A 23,189-nucleotide genomic window follows, 5' to 3' on the forward strand; every position below is an offset into this window, starting at 1 on the left:
AGCTGCACTGGTGAGGGTGCTAAGGGACCATGCAAGGACAAGGTGCCTCCTGCTCCCACAGATTCTCCTATACCTGCAAGCTTTGCTTGTTCATGTCTTCCTGAAGGAAATCAAAGGAAAACAGAGCTTCACAGAGGGTCCCCTAAGAGCCCATCCTCCTCTGATCATCCCCCGCCCAGCAAATGTTGTCATCCATCCATGTGTTCCAACCGGTGTTCTCTGGTCCTGATGGAGTGTTAGGAGCTGAACTCTGTTCTGTTACAATTCCTATGTGGAGTCTGAGGCTGCAGCAGCTCCAAATGTGACTGCATTCGGAGACAGGGTATTTAAGGAGGCGATTAAGTGAGAATGGGGTCACTGGGCTGGCCCTAATCCAAAGGAGCCTGCATCATCATGAGAAGAGGAGATTAGGATGCAGACACACATGGAGGAGGCCCATGTGATAGCAGGAGGGAAGGTGCTGTCCCCAGGCCCAGGATGAGGCAAGGAATACCTAGAGTGGTGCCCATGTCGCATATTTCTGGCTCCACCAACGGGCGACAATAGTCAAGGCTGTTTCAGCCTCCCAGTCTGTGGTATTTACTTGATCACCTAAGCAAACCATTGCAGAGAATAAAATCCCACACTCCCTGTGTTCTGCAAGCCGTCCCAGATCCGTCCCTGCCTCCCCCACCCCCACTGTCCCCTCAGGCTCCAGGCTCTGGACACTGGATCCCTCTGGGTCCCTCCCCATCTCCACCTCAGGGCCTTTGCGTGTGATCTGCCTGCCACAGAGCCTGCCTGTCCCACTCTTCAGGTGACTTCCTCTCAGGAAGGCCTTTCCTGCCTTCTTTGTCACTAAGCAGGACCCTCTTCAGTGGTCTCCTCCCCGCCTTGTCCTTCTCCACCCAAGTATTCTCCTTCCTGTGCCTCTTCTTGACTTTAGCACATCTTCCATATTTCATTGATGTTGAGATGTAGATCTCCCCACATGTGAGCATTTCTGAAACTGCAGGGTGTTATTGCGCTTTGTCAGCCTTCTGTCTTTCCTAGTGATAAACAGAACGAAACAGTGGTAAATCATGATAGACTCCTCGGAGTGCAGTGCACAGGAATCTGTTCGAGTACTCTCCCTCATCCCCATTAATTAACCTGGGAAGTCCTTTAAGACCAAGATCCTTCTGGTTCCTTTCAGAGCTGTGTCCCCACTGCCTAATGTGGTGCAGGGGATGACGTGTAAGTCACGCCGAGTGCTGCGCTTACAGACAGGACCATCACAGTCTGCCGTAAAATGCTGATCCATGTAAACAAGCGCTCCTGACTTGGCAGTCTAGGCTGGCTGCAGGTCATCATTCAAGAGCCCTGCAGATTAAGCCTCACCAGTGATAAGCCAGCCCCGGTGGTGTGGCGCGGTCCCCATGGGGAGAAGCCCGGAGCATGCCAAGGGATGTGGCCTCCAATCCCCCTCGTCCCAAGCCCTGGTTGCTTAGGATTCTGCAGGAAGTGAGTTCTGTCTCTGGAAAATATCACTCACTTGGAAGGGGCTCCTGGATGAGAGAGCTCATTTAGAAGCTCTCTGGGCAGCTTGTTCCCCCTTAATCTCTTCTTGACTGTTACGTGATATATTTATGGCCAGCTGCCCTTGTGCTCCCTGTTGGAAAATCCAGGGTGATTGGCTCCAGGCAGGCTTGCTTCCTGGCTGGCTGTGAGGCTCTGTCACAGGCAGGGCCATCCCTGCTGGGACCTCTGAGAAGCACAGAATGAAGCCATGTGTGCTGCAAGGTCAGGCCTGTCTAGCCTTGTCCTCCTGGACACCAAAGTGCCCCACATCTCACAGAGTAAGCCTTGCAGTCACACTTGAAATCACATAGCACTGGTGATGAGGGCCCTGGTGGTATGGGGCAGGAGGGCTTGTAGATAATAAAGCAGTGAGCCCATTGTAGAGATGGCCCTCCTACTAGAGGCGGCTGCACTCATGGGCACATGCTGAGCATGGCCTCTCGGTCCCAAGCACCTCTAGCCCAGAGTCACTTCTGAGGAGGCAGCTACTGTGCCACTCTTCTGAGACAGGCCCTGGAGAAAGTATGCCCACTGGAAAAATAATTCCCATTCTTTGCTTAATCCACAGGCAGTGGCTGTAAATACCTGAGCTTGCAAACATCTCCCTGGGGCTGCTGGGGATTAGGCCAGAGTCAGCCTGGCCTGGGCCACGTACCTAGCTGTGTAAACCAGGATGCCTGGTCAGGAGACATACTGCCTGGGGTCTTGGGGGGCAGGAAGAGAGAGTGTGGAGTATGGCCTGGCTGGAGGGGCAGAACCGACCTGACCCTCAGGGATCCTTGGTGGGTTCTTTCCCCATCACAAGCTGAGTGGTGGCAACATACCAAGGCCCCCGGTGCCTAGTCTGTAGTGTCTTCCCCAAACACCCTCCCCATTGTGGCATCCTGGGCTTGGAACCCATCAGAGAATCCCTCATCAGCAGGAAGGTCAGCAGGAGGTCTTGCTCCTTACCTGGGTGCTGCCCCACCCTCCTCCTTGCCCCTGCTATCGAGTGCCCCACTGCACCCCTAGTTTATGCAGCCATTCATTTATCCCTCCCATCATGCCAAACTGCTTGCTTCCCCTTCTCTTTCAGCTCCTTGTGGCCCCCCAGCCCTACCCACCTTCAAGGTACGGCTCTGGTCCAAGGCCCTGTTCATTCACAAGAGTTTCCATGCATCTTGGACTCATCACACCCTGGGCTGTAGGGGCTGAGGTCATGGGTTTGTGAGGCAGGAGTTGGTACGGTGGTGCCATAGTCCATGGGGTGGTTGCCGACTGCTCTGGAGCTGGAAAGAGTCCTGCTCCTTGCCCCTGGAGTGGGCAATCTAGGTGATACAGCTCTCAAGGGGAGGATACTCCAGACCAGAGAGAGAGAGAATGCAAAGGCCTGGCTTGAAGTCTGCCCTGGTCCAGGTGAGGGGCACAGCAAGCCTGGGGAGAGGGGCAGGACTGCGGATGCCGCATGGGAACAACTGTGTGGGAAGCTGAGGTGATGCCTGGAGTCCAGGTCTGTGCAGGAAAGGCCCTGGGAGCCACCGAGTGGGCAGGCAGGGCAGCCCAGGCACACTGGCATGGGGTCTGGGCAGCAAGCGCAGGGCCTGATCTCCTGGTCATCAGCCTGCCTTGGTTTGGACAGAAGGTGTCCGGCTCTTATCTTGGGACATGAGACTCATCAGGCCCTCCTCCCCTCCAGGTCGGCTGCTTCCTGAAGACCCCGAGGTTCCCCATCTGGGTGGTCTGCAGTGAGAGCCACTTCAGTGTCCTCTTCAGCCAGCAGCCTGAGCTCCTGTCCGACTGGAGAGCCGAGCGGCTCTTTGACCTGTACTACTACGATGGCCTGGCCAACCAGCAGGAGCAGATCCGGCTGACTGTTGGTGCGTGTCCCCAGCCCACCCCTTAGGAAGCCTTCAGGTCTGGGTGGCCAGAGGTCGATGCAGATTCGCTCCAGTGTCGGGACCCGATGGTCAGGGAGCAACGTTTGCAGGGCCTCCTGCAGGAGGGGTTCTGGGGTGGCTCTTGAGCTCCTGATGGTGGCAAGGGTGAAAGTGAAGTGAAGGCCACATGGCAAGAACCCTGAAAACTTTGGCTGACAAGTTTGGATTTATTCTTCAGGCAATAGGGAGCCATAGAAGGTTTTGGAGCAGGGAAGTGGTGAAGTCAAATGTGTTTTGAGGAAAGTGTGGTAGCAGAAGCAGGCCTCAGGAGCATGAGGGAGGGGGTGATCAGAGATCAGTGAGCTATCCAAGTTCAGGTCTGTGCCAGGAATGGAAGCAGGTCTAGCTGAGGTAGAAATGAGGGCACAGGGCCTGGGGGGGGGGCGGGGAGCAGGAGTGTGGCTGCCAGTGCTGACCGCAGGGTGAGCACAGAGCCCTGGGCTGACCTGTGCTGCTCTCTCCTCCTGTCCAGACACTACACAGACCATCCCCGAGGACAGCGGCAAGGGCCTGGTCCCCCCTCTGGAGCTCTGCATCAGGACTAAGTGAGTTGGGCTGGCTCTGGCTTTGGAACCTTGCCCAAAATGGCTGGGATGTGGGGCAGTGGGGTGTAGCGCCTGAGGAAGAGGGCCCCAAGGGATGTGGCGAGGTGAGCCCCTGTAGATGACAGAGACACTGGACCTGGGGCTCCTGCAGAAAGCCATTCCCCTGCTCCCCACAGTGGCCCAGGTGGCATGTGGCTCGCAGTTCAGGGATGTCCCTGCAGCGGGGTATGCTGTGCCCCGTCCCAGTGCGGCAGCCTGTGTGCTGAGTGTGGTCAGGCTAAAAGGTGCTGCTGTTGGCTGGAGCGAGCTGGAAACGCACTACACCTGCCGTGTGGGGTAGAGGTGGAGCGGCCGCCTTAGCCACCGGAGCACTCTGCAGAGGTATAGGCTTTAAGTGGGGAAGGGGATCCCTAGGCTGGGAAAGGAGAGGCCCAGTCCCTGGAAGAGCCATGGCCCCCTTCCTTCAGAGTTCTTCATTGGCTGTGGCTGTGCTCCACAGGGCTGGGAGCTCCAAGCTGCGACTGGGGACCTCCAGGAGGCCACAGCATGCATTGTTGTAGAGGAGGTGGGCAGCCTGGGGGAGGGGAAACCGGCTTCTCTTCCCTCCTCCAGAGTGGAAGTCGAAGTTGCAACTAGGAGCTTGGGTGCTGGCGCTAGGTTGCTCAGGCAGAAACTTGGCTCCACTGTGAGCTGTTGGGCTTTACTTATTTGTATTTGCCTTTGTCATTTGCAAAATGGGGACAGTGGCAGTTCCTAGCTCACAGGGATTTTGAGGAAAGTGCTGGGACATTACCAAGCACACTGCTGCATTAGCTCTCCTTTTGAGTAACTTAGCCACTCAGGATGGCCAGAGGCGCTCTCTCCCTTTTCTGGCCTATAAAGTGACTGCAGCCAGATGGGGCTGTGGATGCCATCCCAAGCCAGTTCTGACTCCCTGAGATCCAGGGGCACAGCTAGAGCTGGATCGTGCCTGCGTACAGGTGGGCGAGCCCTCGAATGGGCTGAATGGACCCCTGGGACAAGAAGTGCAAGGGTGCCCGGCATCCTCACTGCACTGCCCCAGGCGGTCCCCATCTGTCTGCCCTCCCTTCCCTGGGCAGGGATGCAGCATTCTTGCAGGGTCATGTGTCGGGTCTGTTTCATCAGGAGATTAGGGGCACGTGTGGGTCGCTGTCTTTCATGTACACAGGGCCACGCATTCCGGGTGATGAGAGAGGGGCTGCAGAAGGGAAGGGAGGTGACGCTGGCCTTGGCACCTTGTGTAACACAGCATGGAGGCCCCAGGGCATCCTTCCGGCAGGGCCCTGCAGGGCTCAGACCACACCCTGGATATAGGCTCGGCCTCCTCTGGATCTGAGGCCCCGGCCGGGGCCCCGGTCTGGCTCTGTGACTTTGGGCTCCAGCCTGTTTGGGAGGCAGCCCTTTGCCCAAAACAAGTACAACAGGGATCTCGGGGCAGACTCTTGGAGGGTGGGTGTGTGGCACCCAGTGCCACTGTCTCCCAGAACTTCCTTCCCTGCACCATGTGGCAGATGTCAGGGGATGAGGGAGGCTGGGAGGTGGCTTGCCTCAGGGCGTGAAATGGGACCTGGGACCGATGCTGAGGCTGGGCCTCCCTGCCCTCAGCTGTGCTCACTTCTGTGGCCTTGGACAAGGCTGAGCCCCAGCATCTCCAGCAGCATCTCACGAGCTTGTCACAGAATGACAGTAACTCTCTTTGGGCAGCATGCAGCTCAGGCACAGCAGACCTGGGGACTCTGCCCCAGGCCCTCCCAGCTTCCCAGTACCTGGGAGAGCCCATATGTGCTCATGGCTTGGGCACTGGGAAGTCTTTCTCCAGGTCAGGGATCTTCAAGCTTCAGGGACATCAAGATGCTATGGAGAACATGCCAGAACTTGGGTTTCTGGTTACCCAGGGCTCCTGCTGCAAGGTACCCAGGACAGGTCCTGGGTTTGTCTTTCTAAGAAATCCTTAGTGCCATTGGTACAGCTGGTCCCAGGGCCACACTCTGAGAGCTGATCGAGTGACCTCTGCATCCTAACCTCCTCTGTGTCTGCCTAGTATGAGTCAACTGGCAAGTGAGACTGACCTTCCAGAGTCCCCCCATATGACATGCTGGGCTAGGGGCTTTCCTCCTAACCCCAGTCTTCTGACTGTTCCACTGACCCATTCCCCCAGCTAACATGCTGAGACTTCCCCAGCATTACTCCCAGGAAAGCTGAGTGGAAGAAGGAAGAGTGGGATCTCTGTGTCCACTCCTCTCTACCTATCAGATAACAGCACTGTATTGGGAAACAGTAGCTGCAGCCCCCTGGACTCCTCCTCCAAGGGGTTGGATCACAAAGGCTTTGCATTTTGTTTTCATCCCAGATTCACAAAGAGCTCCAAGGAGAGACTTGGAAAGGAGGTCTGCAGGGTCACTGTGGGACCCACCAGAATGGTCTTTTCTGAGGGGCCTGGGGGGCGTGAAGGCTGCACTGAGTCCTGCTGCCTGGTGCATGGCCTATGCACAGGTCATTTCCAAGGCAGGGTTTGATTCCAGGTACCTGGTGAGATGCAGCTAAATGCTCATCCTTTCTGTCTTGTCTGTCTTACTAGATGAGCCGGTGGGTAGCAGGGTTTCCCCTTTCACCACATTGACTTTCATGAACTTCTGAGCTGAACTTCATGGGGGTGACAAGTAGAGAAGAATTGGTTCCTACTCGGAGATTTTGCGATCCAACAGAAGTCAAGTTCAGAATCAGCCCTGTTCTAATCCAGGGGAAGATCCACCACCCACCCTTGGCAGTTCTACTGCCCTGCAAGAAGCTCTGGCTTACTCCTCACCCAGTACAGGCCAAACCCTGCATCTAACCCCTGGCATCTTGCCTGTGTCCACAGAAAGGTCCTGGAACACCCCTTAGTGTGGCCCCTTCTTTTACAGACAGAGAAGTAAAGGTCTCCCGAATGGAGTCTCTTCCCTAGCTGTACCGCCAGTCATGAGCAGCTTAGGGCCTTGCTCTCCCAGCCCAGAGGAAGGTCACTGAGAGGACAGCATGACTTCCTGACACCTGGCTCTGTTGCCATAGAGACATTGCACAAGCCCAGACTGGGTTTTGTCTTCAGAGAAGAGCATCCTAATTGGAACCATCCCCGGGTCCCCGTGTTGCCCTCACATTTTGGCATGATGCACATCTCAGCCTCGAAGAGTCTCTTGTTACCTTTTCTGTGTCAGGAATGTGGGGTCTGCTTCCCTTCCCTCCCCTGTGGAGTTCTCTACCCATGTCAGCAAAACCAGACCCACTTAGGGTCATTTCCAAACAGGACACACACAATGACCCCTCTCATGCTTCCAGCTTAGCTGGAGTAGGAGAAAAATGAAAGACTTTGTCAGCCATCCAGGGAGAAGAGGCAAGCGCTCATAATCAGGCTGGAGCTGGGCCCTCATGTTCCTGTTGGGAGGCCCAGACGAGAAATGAAAAATCGAGTTCCAGCTGGGATCAGTGCTTTTGCGGGCCTGGGACAGAAAGCCTACCTCTTTTAGTGGTGTCCCTGACCCCAGAAGCCCCCTTTCTCATCCTTTCTCATATTTCCCACTGGCACCATTGCTGGGGCTCCTTGAGCACAGTGCCCTTCTCCCACGGTGCCCCCGCCACCTCCCTGTCCACACCAAGCATGGCCTCCTGCTGCTCTGCTGTCCGCTTGGTCATAGGGAAGGACACTGAAGTGTGAATGAAGAGCCAGGCTTCCCTGATGGGTGCATGAGAGAGCAGGTGTGAGGGGGAGCAGCTTCTGTGGAGGGACATCTTCGTGCCACAGGGCCCCTGTGATGGGCACACCAGCTCTGCCCTGAGCCTGGCACAGGAGGCTGGTACTGCTGGCCCAGAGGTCCCCAGGCAGGCTGGTAGCCAGAAATCACTTGTGCCAGGAGGAATCCTAGATCTGATTCAGAAGGAGGCTGGGCAGGAGAGGTGAATGATGGAGAGCAGCACAGCCACAGGTGGGGGAAACCTTTCTCCTGTGAAATAAAGCAGGTTCCTCAACACTGTAAACCTGCTGAGGGAGAGAAGGGTCCGGCCTCGCAGTGCTCGCCCCTACTCTCTGTGATGTCAGGGGTGACTTTGGGCTCCAAGGACCAGACATTTTCACCTAGGTCAACCTCTAAGTCAGGGCCCCTCCATGGGGGAATTTGACATTCCCGTGGGTATTTGGCAGTCAGAGACATTTTTGGTTGTTAGCATCCAAGCAAAGGGTGCTGAACAACTTATAGGCACGGGAAAGCCTCCAACAAAGACTTATCCAGTCCCAAGTGCCAAAGATCCTTAAACTGATGCTGCTGGCCACCTCCTGAGTTTGTTTTGATGAGTGAGCCTCTTCCCCCACACACTTAGCAGCTTTTCCATTCCACCCCTCCCCTGTCACCACCATCACTAATTGCTGTTGGCTTCATACGGAGTTCTTGCTGCTCGTCCTTGTAATTGACTCATAGACATTCAGAACAACACCCGTTCTGTCTCAGCCCTTTGAGTTTTTAAAACCTCTCTGATTTTCTACCATCGTTGCAAAACTGCTTTCCCTAGCGCAGCTCTTTTTCTCTGCACCTGTTGGCCGGGCTGGGCTAGTTAGTTATCTCCGTAAATAGCTTCAAAACCAAGCACAAATCCACTAGCATGATGGGGAGCCTTAGACTCTGGTGTGACACCGATGTTGTCTAGCAGCCGATGAGTGTGATTCACTCCTGCACTGAAGCCAGACACCATTTTTGCCAAGATCTGGGGTGGAGGTTTGCAAACCCAGATCATGGGAGGAACATGGGCTTGCCTGTCAGAATGGGGAAGGTGAAAGCTATGTGACAAGGGCCTTAGGAACCAGGCTGAGGGCGAAATGTTGCTCTCCTGCGCTGCCCGCTGGGGACCTGGATTCAAGTGTGTGTGTAACACTCGTGACTGAGGCTTACCCCAAATCTTTATAGAGCAATAAAAGATTTTTTAAAATTGTATACTTCAAAACTGTAAAGGTGATGAAGGGAGACAGAAAATTGAAAACCTCAAGCGTCACAGGAGACTTCATTAAACACCGTGCTGCATTGCTGTAGATGGCTAATGTAGTATTAACCCTGTCGATGCACAGACTGGACCAGGCCCTAGGAACCAGGGATCAGCATGATGCCCTCCCATACTATCTTACTTCCAGTCTCTATTCACTTGTGCAAGTCAGAATAGAGGCTATTTGCGGCTGGTCGGACCTGTATTAGCTCCCCTGGAACCCAGCGGCATCAGACTCCACCCTCAGGTGGAGTCATGAACTAAGAGCAGACTGACTTCCCCGCGGCATGTCCAGTTGTCTCCAAACAGTTCCAGTGTCTCTTAATCTAGCATGAAGAAGAGTGAATCTGAGGGCTGTGAATGAGTGTGGGTGCATTCCATCAGAGTGGCTCAGCTCCAAAGCATCTGGCTTAGCCTGCCATGCAGAAACTTGGGAAATGGCCTAATAGGCTGGTTGGAAAGAGTCTTAATAGCCTGGTCAAAGCACCCAGAGCCCACAGAATCACTTAATCATCTCATGTCCGACAGAATAAGTGATGCTGCTCTTTGCAACCCACACAATGACATTGGACAGCGAGAGCAGACAGGGCTCACTGATGGATGTGCAAGCATTACTTACGCATCTTCTGTCACACATTAGGCAGGGATGGATCTTATTAAGATGCTACTTCCTGCATTTACTGTTAAAAGATTCATTTTTTAAAGAACATGTACATGTACTTTTGAATATCTAGATCTGCTTTTGATACTTGTGCCCGGAAGGATCTAAGGAACCAGGGGAGGGGTCAGGTGGGTGGGAAGTGGTACTGCCAGGCTTTCGTGCTGCAGAGAAAGACCGAGTGCCCCAAAGCTGTCCAAGCCCACGTGGGCAAGATCTCTATGCATCACTGCGTAGCAACACAGGACACTGAAAGGAACCAGAAAATAACTGTGAAAAGAATTCCCTAAAATGTTGCTCACGGTCATGGCCAATCACGTTTTCCAGCATCTACCATTCCAGCCTTTGTACAGAGCATTTTAACAAGGGAATGTGAGCCAGCATTCATACATACATAAAGTGTTTCCAGTTGCTGATTGGGGTGCACAGCCTCACCCAGGGCTGTGTCTTGTGTCAGGACCGCAGTGAACATGACATGCATACACTCCCCGCTGGTCACGGGAGATATGTCCTCACAGTACACTGGGTGAGGTGAGGAGGAGAAGGCGATACTCTCTGTTCCCAAATAGGCTGTATGCAAGCACCGTCTTCTGCACTGGGCTTTGCCAGAGGAGCAAGAGGCACAGCGTTGATGTTATGTTAGTTTTTTCCTCTAAATACCAAGAAATCTCCTCGCTTCTTCAGAGAGAAATGAAATGCAGTAAAGTATAGAAAATACACCTTTAGGGAATATAACCGTCCTTACAGCTACCAGGAATTGGCTGCAGCCTAAAGGAAGGCAGCTTACAAGATCAGAGTGAGCACGAATCCTGCTGTGTCTAGAAGGGTGTCACTTCCTGGCCCCAAATTAGAGATGCAGCAATTGAGCAGTGCACAGAGCTAAAGAAGGAGGCAGAAACCTGAGAAAGGAAGAAGCGGGAGATGGCTGTGTGACAGAGGGTCAGGTCTATTTTGATCTGCTGTAGTTGTCCCTCAGGACCTGCAGAGGCTTGGATCCAGGACCACCGTGAATAGCACATTCCGAGGATGCTCAGGGCCCTTCTATAAAATACTGTAGTATGGTATTTGCATACAACCTACCTGGTCCTCCTAAATACTGTATGTAAATCAGTGATGGAGAACCCATGGCATGCAAGCTGCCATGTCACTAAAAGGTTTGCCATTGCTGCTTTAAATCATCTCTAGATGGCTTAACATAGCTAGTACAATGTCAATGCTGTGTAAATGGTGGTTGCGGCAGTTAGGGAATAATGACAAGAAAAAGTCTGCACACACTCAGTACAGACACACTGGTTTTGTATTTGTATCCAAAGTTGGCTGAGTCAGGGTGCAGAACCCACACATAAGGAGGATCCTTGGTGCTCATGGGCACTCCACGGGAGATGCAGCAGTGTTACTTTGGGACCGCCGGTTGGATCCTTCGCTGTAGTAGTCAGAGACTCTAGACTTTCCCAGGCTGCGGGACAACTTGGGAGAATGGTTTTCCTTTTGCATTGCCCTGTGGCAGTTAGAACTTTGACTTCAATTTGAAAGAAAATCTGAAGGTTTTCAAAATGGAGTGTAGCCGCAGGTTTGGGAAACCATTTACAAATCTGTTTCCCACTGTGCCTTGCTGCTAAGATGGACCACATCCTGTTCTAGTTCAGTCTTGGTAGATACATATATGGAGAATCCACCTCTAGCACAATTTCCATGAATTCTCCATCTGCTGCCAGTGATTCCTGTCTTACAAAATCAGCACCAAGTATTAAAATCCAATGCTAAGAAGATTCATGGTCTCATCTATAATAACTTTTATGTTGGGATGGAACTAGTATTAAGTTGTATCTGACTCTGGATTTTACTTCTGCTCAGTGCTTCTCGCGGCTTTATAGAGCAATTTTAGAAACTCTGTCATGGTCCTGTGGTGCTCAAAGCCCTTCACTGGCCCCTTGTGGGTCTTAGAGAAAAATCCAGAATCTTTACGATGTTTTGCTTGCCAGCCCTGCCTGGGCCTCTCCCTCCATCTTTCTGGTTTCCAGCACTTTGGACACCTCAGGATGTGTACGTTCTTAGTCCTCCATGGGTGTCTCTAAAGGACCGTCATTACACCCCTCTGGAAAGCAGCTGGGCCCAAATGTGCCTGGAGCACCCACAGGAGCAGAGGGCCCAGAGGACCTGGCACAGAGGTGGCTATGGCCCAGATGGGTAAGCCCTCTCTGTCCCATTGCTACCCAAGGTCCTGGAGGATGGTTGTTTCATGAGGGGGTGTGGTGTTATGTGTACACGTGGAAGGGTAAAGTGGTTAGGATGAAAACGGAAGTCTTCTGAGATCAGACTTTTGATCAGTCAGGGGAAGAGAGGGCTCTCGGCTTCACTCACTCCTCCTGTTGCTCTGTTTTTAGGTGGAAGGGGGCTTCTGTGGACTGGAATGGCTCTGACCCCATCCTGTGACCTGGGATGCAGCTAAGGTCAGCGGCTCCACTGGTCATTCCTGGAGTGACCCCTTAACTCCAGGCCTTCGGGGCAAATCTCCAAGAAGATGTCACCCCCTTCTGCGCCAGCACTGCAACAAGCATGCAAGGCCTCACTGCTCCTCCACATAGGGCCTCCAAGGCGGAGGCAGGGGCCCTGTGTGAGGTTGCACCGCCTCCTCACTGCCCCTGACGCCAAGGATGGGGAGGACATCACCAGCCACTCTGCTGCTTTCTTGTGCCCCCCTCCTTTGTCGCCTGCCCTCACTGAGGTCTCTGACATGGTTGGCCCAGGAGACCCAGGGCACTGGTTATTTCTGGTAATAAGTTTTCTATGAAGCAAGAGTCAAATCTACTCTGAGGATGGAGACTTCTTTGTTCACCTGGCACAGAAGGAGCGTGTGGTCTGCTCTGCACTCGGGTGGGGAGTGGGGGCCCCATAGCCATGAGCACTGCAGGCAAGGACAGTTGCTAGCCCCTAGCCCTGCAGACAGCAGTCTCCTCGGCCTCAGGGCTATGCATGGCTCCTTCCCTGACCTCTCCCAGCCTCTGCCTCACCAGCACAGGTCTGTGGCACCAGGCTACATGATGAACGGTGTAGCCGTGGCTGCTATGGTCCCTGGTAAGCCTGTCCCAGGGCAGATCTGAGTTGCTCAGAGGGCTCCGTGGGGATGGCCGGGGCTTGGCTAAGTGATGAGAGGAAGAGTCCTCTAGGAGAGGTGACTTAGCCAGAGGGGCTGATGGGACAGGAACCAACAGAGGAACTGGGTTGGCCCCGCTCTGTGGCTGTAGGGGACATGTGGGGAGAGAACTGATTGAAAATGTGGGTGGGAAGATCTTTGGAGCCTCTCACAGCCCAGAGAAAGACAGGAGGTTGGAATGGGAAGAGCACTGTGATCAGCAGTCTGAGCCTCATTTAGGCTCGCTTAGAGTATGGGTGTCACAAAGGAGTAGAGAAAATGTAGCACTGCAGTGTGAAGCTGGCAAAGAAGTAGGTGAAAAGGGAGAAGGAAAGAGGGAGTAGGAAGGGGGAGTGAGGGGGGAGAGACGGAGGGAGAAAAGAGAGAGGGGGTGTGGGGGGAGAGAGAGATTATGTTATGTCATTCTGTCATGCACAGTCTGTGCCTCAGCTATTCAGGAGGCTGAGGAAGAAAGATTGAAAGTTTACGGCTAGCCTGAGAAACTTAACAGTATTCTGTCTCAAAACAAGAAGGACAGGGGTGTACATAGCTCTGTGGTGGAGTGCCCCTGGGATCAAATTCCAGTACCAGAAAGGAAACAAGACAAAACACCAGAGTCCAGGGCTGTGCTGCACTAGTTTACACAAGGATGGAGGGATGGGGAGGGATGGAGGCAGAGCACCCAACCCCTTGTCCTATGGGTGCCCACATGAGAAGCTAAGAAGAAGACAGTAGAAAAGCCACGGGAGCCACTGCCCCTGGGGCTGACCCTGCTCCCAGTAAGCTTCTCAGCTGTGACCTGGGGGCTCTGTGGAAGTGGGGTTCACGTACTAGCCTAGAGGTGCATTCCTATTGTGTCTGCCACAGCCCAGGGGAAGCCTTCTCATGCACAGGGGCTTAGGGCACAAGCAGTCACTGTGACCCATACCAGAGGAAAACACATTGAAGGAGGAAAGGTGTATTTTGAGCTGACAGTTTCGCAGCTTTTTGTCCTTGGTTGGATAGAGACTTGACCCGGGACCTGTAGTGCGGCAGGCCATGCAGGAGAGCGTGAAGAAGCAATGCGGCTTGACTTACAGCAGCCAGAAGCCAAGAAAGAGAAGAACCTGAGAGGAAGGGGCCAGGGCATGACATGCCCTTCACAGGCGTTGACTGATGGCTGTTCTTTGGGGAGAGGCCAGGAGGAGCCAGTCGGTGGGCGGGAGGGGGAAAGGCGAAGACCACTTGCTGAGGTCGTGCTGAGGCCCCAGTGGGGTTTGCTGTATAAACTTCGGGGGCCATTCGCAGCAGCTTTCCAACAGAAATGCTTCCTATATATCTCTGAAATGTTTATGTATTTGTTTCCCTTGGCCGGGGATGGGCCCCTCCAGCTGAGTGCCCCAGGGAGGAAGTTAGTTTCCCCCGCAGCGTCTTTGTTTATCGGCCTGGGGAGGAAAAGCGTGTCTTTTCAATAAAGCTCACTTAACCTTCTGGCCAGGGGCTCTTTGGCAGGGCTAGGGAAAACAAACTACTCCAGCACTGCTTGAAGAAACCGACTCCAACAAAGTGCAGAGGGCTCGCTTCTCTAAGCTGAAGCCGAGAGGCAGGTATGTGCGGAGCGTGATGCCCCGAAACCGAGAGGAAGGCGTGGCCCAGCACTCTGTCCCAGACCCCAGCGCTAGACAGAGCCAACCCCCTAGCACAGCCAAACGTGCAGAAGGGGAATACAGGCCTGCCTGCTCACACCTGGGCCTTTGCTCCCTGTGTTCGTTGAAGTCTAAGGACACCCTGAGTAGGCTGCAGCAAGTTGCTTATTATTATTTATTATTATTATTATTATTATTATTATTATTGGGTTAGGGCCTCCCTTGTGGGCTTGAACTTGGAATAATGTCACCCTATCTTCCCTCAAAAATGCGTAAGAGCTGTGTCTTAGAGTTCATGATTCAGTTCAGAGGACAGGCAGACCTCGGTAGGCCGTCAGCTTTTCCATAGGAATTGGCTTTGTTCCTTCTCCTTCCCGCTGAGCTCACTCTCTTTCCGGTGTCTCAGTCTCTGGATAAAACAGCAAGCTGAATCCATTGATGTTCACCTGGCACAGAGCGGTAGGAGGTGAGCCTACTGGCCGCTGAGCTCCAAGCTCGCGTCTGTGTTGAGTTCTCCACCCTGTGGCGGCTAGGTGGTAGAGAGAGTGGTGCCCAGCTTGGTTTCCCTTATTCATCTGAGACTTCTCTAAGTAGGAGGGTGGGGCACAAAGATCTTACCTGTGTGGCACAGCTGTACAGGGAGCTGCTCTGCTCCCTCTGTGGGGCACATGCAAGGCTGGCTTTCCTGTGATAAGACTCCCCATGCTAGGGATCTCTCGGGTCAGGATGAATCATCTTCTACGTGCTAGATGCTTAGGGCAGCTCCCTGCCCTTCTGCTGGGGCCAATCTTCCCTCCACCTCCTTGGTCACCACCCATTCAAGTCTTCTTTCTGTGAGATCCACATTTAAACCATGCAAAGCACTACCACACCTTTAACCTCTGCCCTCCGGAGGCAGAGATAGGGCCTTCTCACTCTGCCTGACACCCCGCGGGGACAGTTTCTTACCACACCCTTCCTCAGCTGGAGTCAGCCACCCCTCCCACATTCCAGGAGCACGTGGTGAGCTTGTGAACTGCTTTCTTGACACCTCCCTTGACTTTAGGAGAGGAGATGGAGCTCCTCTGGTCCCCTCGGCTGGGGGAGGGAACAAACACGAATCCCTTCTCTCCCAAGGTGCCCCCACCAGCTGCAGGCTCTTCACATGCCCGCCCAGTGCCATTTCCACTTTGCTTCTGGTCAGGACAGCAATGACAGGCCATCTGACTGTTCACTGTGTGTTCCTCACAGTGGCAGCATAGGTAACCCAAGTAGTTTCCAGAAGGACTGATGGGGGCAGAGTTAGGCCAGAGCTTGTGGGGGGTTCCAGGACCACAGAGCTTTAGACTCCACCTGACTGCTCCCCAGCGCCATCCTGTCTGAGCCCCAGAGGAAAACAGAATCAGGGCCAGGAGTCAGTCTCCAAAGACCCATCCTTGGGAAGTGGGTAGCAAGACCCCAGCCCCTGTGAAGGCCATGAATGTCAGGGACCAGCTGACCCAGGCTCAGCTCTACCAAGGCTGTGATGGCAGCTCAGGGCCTTCCTACTCTGCTCTGGACCCGAGGTTCACTAGTGAGCGTGGTCCTTAGGTCAGCAGCATCCCAGAGCTGCTTAGAATGGCTGGATCTCAGGCGCCTCTCGAAACCTGCTGAAACACAGCACTTGAAGGAGTGTAGAGTCAGAGTTCAACTGTGGGGAGCTGTGCTCTAGAGCATGTGATTTTCACAGAGCCCAGAGGGACAGGCAAGAGGCCACTTTACCTGTTCATAAGGAAGAAGCTCCACGGGTCAGAGGGCCCCGGGTCAGCCTGACCCGCTGCTCCCCACCTGTGTTTCCTCCGACTCTTGCTTTCCTGTCTCAACTGCCTCATCTGAGGAACTGCAACCTCCTGCGGTTACAGTGGAGATGAGGGACCTCATCATAGAACAGGGCCCGGCACATCACTCTCCTTGGCTGTCATTCTTTCCAGTGGGGCTGGTAGAGGCTCGTTGGAGAAAGTAGCTTTAATTTAGGCCTTGGAGGACAGTGAAGAGGAATCGTGAGAGAGGAGAGGCCATCTAAGCCATTGATGTTTGCATGTCCTGTCCTGGGTGTGCAGAGTGGGAGGTGGGGAGAACCCAGAGTGGGGGCCGAGAGCAGGCGAGGGCCGGGTGGGCAGTCTACCCCGAGGTAGAAGTGTTCGGAGCTCTGCTCTAGACCTCTCTTCTTGCAGGGAAAGGGAATGGGACGGATGCAGGGAGTGATCACACAAGAAGTGTTCCCAGAGGGCAGTGCCATGGGACAGGTGAGGAGGGCTGCAGGGAAAGCCCGTGGATGCCCTCTGCCACTGGAGTTCCTCAGGAGGAGCCTGAAGTGGCTACTGTGCGTGCAGGGGATGCTACAAGTTGCCAGAGGCAGTAAGGCTGCCAATTCTCTTTGCAGGTATCTCTGTCCACCCACCAGCATCTTCCTTACTCCCTAATTGTGCCCTAATCCTCCTGGGGCTGTGGGAGCTGTAATTACTAGGTAAAAATGCCAGGCATTTGTGATAATGGAGACTACTTAATGCAATCACCAGGGTGAGGGGCTGGGCTGGCAGGAGCATGGGGGTGTGGGCAGGTGGACTGCCCAGGCCTGTGTGCTGGGCTAGGGGACATAGGTTCCTGGCAGCCCCAGGGTTAGACACAGAGGGGTATCAGGACCCCACTGGGCAGCACAGGGGCCGAGTCATGGAAGTCTGCTGGTGGCCTTTCCTCTTGTGCTGTCTCATGTTGCTTTATCCCACTGGCTGGCTGGTCAGCATTCCACCAATGCCCATCCTAGATATTCTTCCAAGGAAGTCACAGCAGACCTCTGTCTCTACAAATGAGGACACTGAGGCTCAGGCAAGAATTCTTAGCCTCCTGGGGACATTGTTTTGGAGGCCCCTTGGAGATCAGGTCAACAGGGGGTCTTTGAGCTGGAGGGAGTAAATTTAGAGCAGACTGGGGCTGGAGAGTCCAAGCCGCCCTGCCCTCTGCCTGTCTCCTGCTTCCTTCTCGTCTTCACGAAGGCTCACCCACCCCAGTTCACAGCAGTGGCTCCCCTGAGCCTCCTTGCTGCTGGAGCTTAGCACCACAGTCTCTGCCTTCTGGGTCTCACATCCATCTGTCCAAACTACCACTCCACAGGGCCATCTTTAAGGCCTCTGTTTTGGGGAGTCCTCCTGGACCACACAGTGTGTATGTGACTCATCTCCTCACTGCCATGCCAGATCCAGTGTATTGAGTGTGACCTAGTCACACACACACAGCCTCTGCACAGCACTGTTCTTTCTCCCTGGACTCAGGTGCTGGTCCCATCCTGGGAGGAAGTCCTGCCCTGCCCACACCTCCTAGCCCCACCTACAGGCTGATGGTCACAGAGCAGGGAGGGGTGGGGAGGTGCAGTCTGAAGTCTTCAAACCGTTGGTTCCGGGTGTGGCTTAGAGATTAAACCTGGCTCCTTTCCTGTGACCCTAGATAAGGGTGATCCAGGGTACTTATCTGGTATTTTCCCTTTTAGGGCCTTTTGACGTCTGTGAGGTTCGCCAAGTCCCACCTCTCTACGAGCCTTTAAAGCACTGGGTGATAAGCACAGGACCCAGGCCGCTCACTCTAGGGCACTGGGAACTCTTCTTGTCAACACTGTCCCTGGTCCCTGGGGCCTGCCCCTCCCTGTCCCTGCGCAAGGGCAGAGCCCCTGGGGGTGCTATTAGTAATTGCATGGGGACAACAATGTGTAAACAGTGGCTGCTCTGCAGGAGACCTTAAACTAAGGAAGGATTGTTGAGTATTGATTGACCTCCAGCACCCTGTCCCTCAAGTCCTGGGCTTGAATCCTTCTTGGACTTGACTTGGGGCACAGAGCTCAGAGCAGGAGTCCCTGTGGAATGTCTGGAGAGAGAGGACTGACACCAGTCCCTAAGGAGAGTAGATAGGGAGGACCCCAAGGCCTTGAGATATCAGACTAAGGGGACTGGGCTTCCTCCTGCGAGCACTGGGGAGACAGAGGATTTAGAGCGGGCAGTGTGGGGAGGGGGGTCAAGGCTGTGTTCAGAAGATTGAGATGGCAACAGTGATCAGGGGGAAGATGTCAACTTCGGAGTGAGCCCATGGAGAGCAGGAGTAGGTGGGAGCCACCCTGCTGTCCAGCCTGGGGAGCCAGGTGGGGCCACACAGTGGGCTGTTTCCTGTGTCTCCCTGCCTCCTGGTGGGCAGAATGCTGCTCTTCAGGCTGCATCGTTGGCTATAGCTGCAGAACATCCCTGCCTCAGGAGAAAGCTTCCCCACCCACCTGCCTTGGCAAACGGTGAAGGAGGGGACTTCGATGTGAGGAAGTGCCAGGCCTTTGTTCTGGCTCTGGCAGTGGCTGGACCCAGTGCGCATTGTTTGTGTGCTGTCCGTGACCTTGGGCCCTGTCCACCCAAGCTCTCTGCGGAAGGCAGCTAGGCTGGCAGGCAGGCTTCAGACCATTGGTGGCCCTGGGGCAGACCCTTTTCTGAAGTGTAGCTGGTGTCCCTATCCAGCTTCTCAAGGAGGCCTGGCTTTACCTGTGGGCATTCGGAGGTTTTGATGGGCATCTCCTGAGGCCTGTGAATTTCTATCAGGCAGGAAAGCAAGGGGCATCCATGACTTCACTACTATTGGCTGGGGTTCTCGCTGTCATGGATCCGTCTGCTGTTGTCACTCTGATTTTGGGGGATTCTTGCTGTACCTAACATGGGGTATATGCTGTGAAAAATGAGGTATGGCCAAGATGGCAGAGTAAAATCTAACCACCTGGGTTTAGATCTTAGCTCCAGCTTTTCAGTTGTGATACCTTGGTTAAGCTTCAGAACAAGCAAACAATGGCAGTTGTCTGCAAAACGGTGATCATGTGAGCCACACCTCATTGGCTGGTCACCTGCTAAGAGGTAGGGAGTGCTAGGGAGGGCAGGGCAACCTCACTGACAGCCAAGAAGTGTGGTGCTGTGGGAGGCCACGGTGTACTAGGGCCAGCTGGACCTCGTCCATGTTGGCTGACCCCTGGACATGGTTCCTGTCCTCATGCCTCCCCAAACTCACTACTAAGTGGCAAGTCCCCCTCCCCCCCACCCCACTGCTGCTCCTGAGCCAGTGGGAGAAACACTCTCCTCTCTGGTCAGGCCATCAGACCCTTCCTCCACACTCTGGCATTTGTCCCTTGTTTGTGAAATGAGGTGACTGGACAAGGTGGCCTGAGCCATAACCCGTCCCACATCCTTAGCAGTGACAGAGCCTGAAAGTAGCAGTAGTAAGCACTGTGTGCAGCCCCCAACAGCCTAACATTCAGACCCCCCTTGTGATAGAGAAGGAAACTGAGTCTCAGGAACCCAGGGACTTACACAGGGCCTGCGGCAAGCTGGTAGCACATGCTCAGGATTTTCCCTAGGTGCCTGGTGCTCCCCTCACTCCTAGAGGGGGTTCTGGAGTTCCTGGCAGCCTGATAGGAGGGTGGGGCTTCCTGCGGCCTCTCCTCTCCCATCTCTCCTCATTTCCTGAGGCTTTGGGGGCTCTGGAAATATCTGCAGAGTTTAGAGGTTTCTGCACCCGCAAGCTATTGTGTGTGAGCCCAGCCTTTCCTTCTATTCAACTTCCTCCCAGGGTGAGCACCCAGAGAGATGGGTCAGCACCACTGTCTGGCCTGCCAAGAAGGAAGGCGACCAGTTGGCTGGTCCGGCAGGCAGTGCTGCCATTCCAGGGCCTCCTGCAAACCTGCTTCCTATGGCCCTGGAGCAACATAGAAAACACCAAGTGCCTTTTTCCTTCTTCCTGGCTAAGGCAGGCACACCTTGGGTTTATTTGTCTAATGATTTTCCATTTCCTTTTCTGGAAATAAGCAGGGTCCTATATGTTGCTTCTACCAAAAGTGAGGCTGGAAAGAGAAGGTGTGTCCTAGGATGGCTGGAGAGGGGTGGACGAAAACCCCAGACCCAAGGGACCAGTCACGCCTCCTCTGGCCTCATTGTCACCAGAGCATACCTATTTCATGAGTAGAATCTCACTGGGGGGCAGTGACCTCCCACGGCAGAGCAGCACCAGGACTGCCAGCTCTTCCTGCTTCCGTCCTGCTCCAAATGTGCTCACAGCCACCATCACACCTGCCCTGTTCTGCGCTGGCCCTGCCCATAGCCATTTCTCAAAAGCCAGCAGTCTAAGCCTGGCTTTCAGCATCAGCTTTGACTTCAGCTGGCCCAGGTGGGTAGGAGACTCTCGGAAGACAGATCCTACAGATTTTCTTCTCCTCCTAAAGTAAGCCCATACCTAGTCTGTGGAAAGGGAGGAGACTCCTAGAACTCTGATTTAGGTGGTACAGAAGACAGGCTCATACAGCCCTAGGGGACTCTGGGAGTGAGTGGTAGGGCCATTCCCACCTCTACCAGTTCTCTCTAAGAGTGGGAGACAGCATGGAGAGAGGACATTTCCTTGCCCTTGCCATGCCTGGATGATCCCCCGCTCCCCGCCCCAGTTTGCCTGAATCTTCCTCTACCCAAACTTTCCCTTCCTCTACATAAACAGATCTATCTGCCATCCTTCTTCCTAGAAGTTCTTTGGGCTTACTAGGAAGGGGCGGGGTTCTTCTTGTGCCTACAGATCTGTTACACCTCTTCCTGTAGAGTAGGCCTGGGTCTGAACTGCTCTTCCCATAAGCCCCCAGGCCTGCATGATGGAGCATCACAGTGGAAAGCTTCTGGAGCCTGTGACTCCTGGCAGGGGCATGGGACTCAGACCATATGTGGTAGACAGTTAGTCTCCCATGAGCACTGATCCAGAATTGGGCCAGGCTATGCTCCAGAGATGCTGTGTTATCCAAACCATGACTCTGCATCAGGACTTCGCCTTTGGAGGTACTGGGTCTGAAGCCTCCCATAGAAAGCTCTACTTTGTTTTTAAAACTCAGCTTAATTTCCACCTCTCTTGATACTGAGATCTACTTGGTCTTGCCCCTGGGCAGTCAAAATCAGGAAAAACTTGGTTCTGATGACAAGCAGCTGCCTATGTTATCATGGGGTAAGAGCTGGTGAACACTTCTTTCCCATTGTGTCATGGCTTTCAGGAAGCTGGAATGGAAAGTGATGCTAAGTTGCGATCTCTCTGGTACCACAAACAGCTTCTTTCTCTTCTCAGTTTTGTTTTTACTGGACTATGACTAGCCCTTTCCTGCCCCTTCTCAAACTCTGGTCCTGGGGCCGGCAGCACAGGCATGAGAAGCATTCTGGAAAGGCACAACTCTTAGACCTTACCCAGACCAAATGAATATCTTACCACATCTTAACAAGGTCTCCAGGAAATCCAGGTGCCTGTGAAAGTCTGAGAAGCACTGGGGGGCGTCCTCCGTGCTTCTGGAGCAGATGTGTTACATGCACTAAGACCTATGGTATGCCCCCCCCCCACTGATCTTCCCAAACCTGCTTTTGATTTTGCTTTCTAAAAGGTCAGGTTTCTGACAGACATGGGACTTGCTGCACTCTTTCTGTGTTCTGCAGGGCTGAGGCAGATGCTAGGCCTTCCAGGAGCCAACTGTCTAGCTCTCACCCTTCTCTGGAGGCCCCAGCTCACAGCACTGGGATCTCCCTCGTGGAAAGGACGATTGTGGTGTGACCCTGCCTCGGCACAGGCCTTATACTGCCAACCAGAATCATACTGGAGCAGGAGGGCCCTGGAGACCTGGAATGGTTACCCCAAGAAGCTGTGGCCTCAAGAAAATGCTGTCACATATGTGTGTGTGTGTGTGTGTGTGTGTGTGTGTGTATACCTGCGTGTGCATATGCGTATGGAATATAGTTGGTGTGTGGCCCAGAAGAGCAGCCCTGGGAATGTGCTGGGAGAGGAGGTATAAGGAATGGCTTGAGCCCTCAGAGCTGTCCTGTGGTGGGATAGGATAGGCTGCCTGAGAAGGAAAGGGTGTCCCCATGAGGGGTGGCATCAACACAGGGCATTAGTGGCTGGTGGTAGGGATTCAGCAAGGGGCTTCTTGGGTCTGATGGAGTATGCCATTAGGTAACCTTTCAGATCATCCCAAGATTCTACTATCCTTCCTCCTCAGGAAGACCTCTGTGACTTTGCCTTTACCCGCCACCTTCTCCCAGTCAGCTAATAGCCTTGCTCCTGGGCTTTTCTCTCTGCTTTATATTTGTCATTTGGGGTCCCACCAGCTTCAGCACCAGGGCCTGGGGCTCACTTACATCCTCAGACTGGTAGGTGGGCTGGCAGGGACAAGGCAGGCATGTGATCCTGCCTGGTGGTTCTTTTTCTTGGCTCCCTCTAAACCTATCTATGGGGTTGGGGAGATGGCTCAGTGGAATAAGCACTTCCCTGGCAAGTGCAAGGGCCTGAGTTCAATCCCTGGTTCTGAAAAAAAAAAAAAAAAGCAACCTATCTATGTCCAGAGATTTCTGCTCTTGGGCCTGGAAAAGCCCCTCACCTGGCCTAGGCTGCTATTGGCACCATAGGTGTCCTCCTCCGTGGACCTGCCCCACTGGGCACCTGGGCTTCCTGACTTCCAGAACGTGTGGCTCGCATCTGTCAGCCTGGCTCAATGAAGCCCAGTGCTGTCCACCTGGAGTGCGGTGTGTAGGGAGGGAAGATGGTGGGAGAGGTTAGGAAGTTGAGATCTGTCCGTTGTGTGCAAGGTTGCTGCAGTCACTTCAGCCAGTGGCCTCAATTCATCTTGGTGCAGTGGGGTCCTAATGCTATGAAGACACTTCTGTTCTAAGGTACTGATAGCCTAGGAATTCAGAGGCCTTTAAC

The 23,189-nt window shown here is 53.9% G+C and overlaps 1 protein-coding gene across 1 annotated transcript in view; it reads left to right on the forward strand.

Moving 5' to 3' along the window:
* Positions 1 to 13,138, forward strand: part of Mindy4 (MINDY lysine 48 deubiquitinase 4) — a 109,531-nt gene extending 96,393 nt beyond the window's left edge. Inside the window, exons 16-18 of the mRNA XM_023709963.1 lie at positions 3,215 to 3,395; positions 3,928 to 4,000; positions 12,068 to 13,138. Coding sequence (XP_023565731.1) covers positions 3,215 to 3,395; positions 3,928 to 4,000; positions 12,068 to 12,116 — 303 coding nt within the window. The 3' untranslated portion in view covers positions 12,117 to 13,138. The remainder of the gene's footprint in view (positions 1 to 3,214; positions 3,396 to 3,927; positions 4,001 to 12,067) is intronic.
* The last annotated feature ends 10,051 nt before the right edge of the window (positions 13,139 to 23,189 follow it).

The sequence above is a fragment of the Octodon degus genome, unplaced genomic scaffold (assembly GCF_000260255.1).
Source record: "Octodon degus isolate 3935 unplaced genomic scaffold, OctDeg1.0 scaffold00015, whole genome shotgun sequence".
Taxonomy (NCBI): domain Eukaryota; kingdom Metazoa; phylum Chordata; class Mammalia; order Rodentia; family Octodontidae; genus Octodon; species Octodon degus.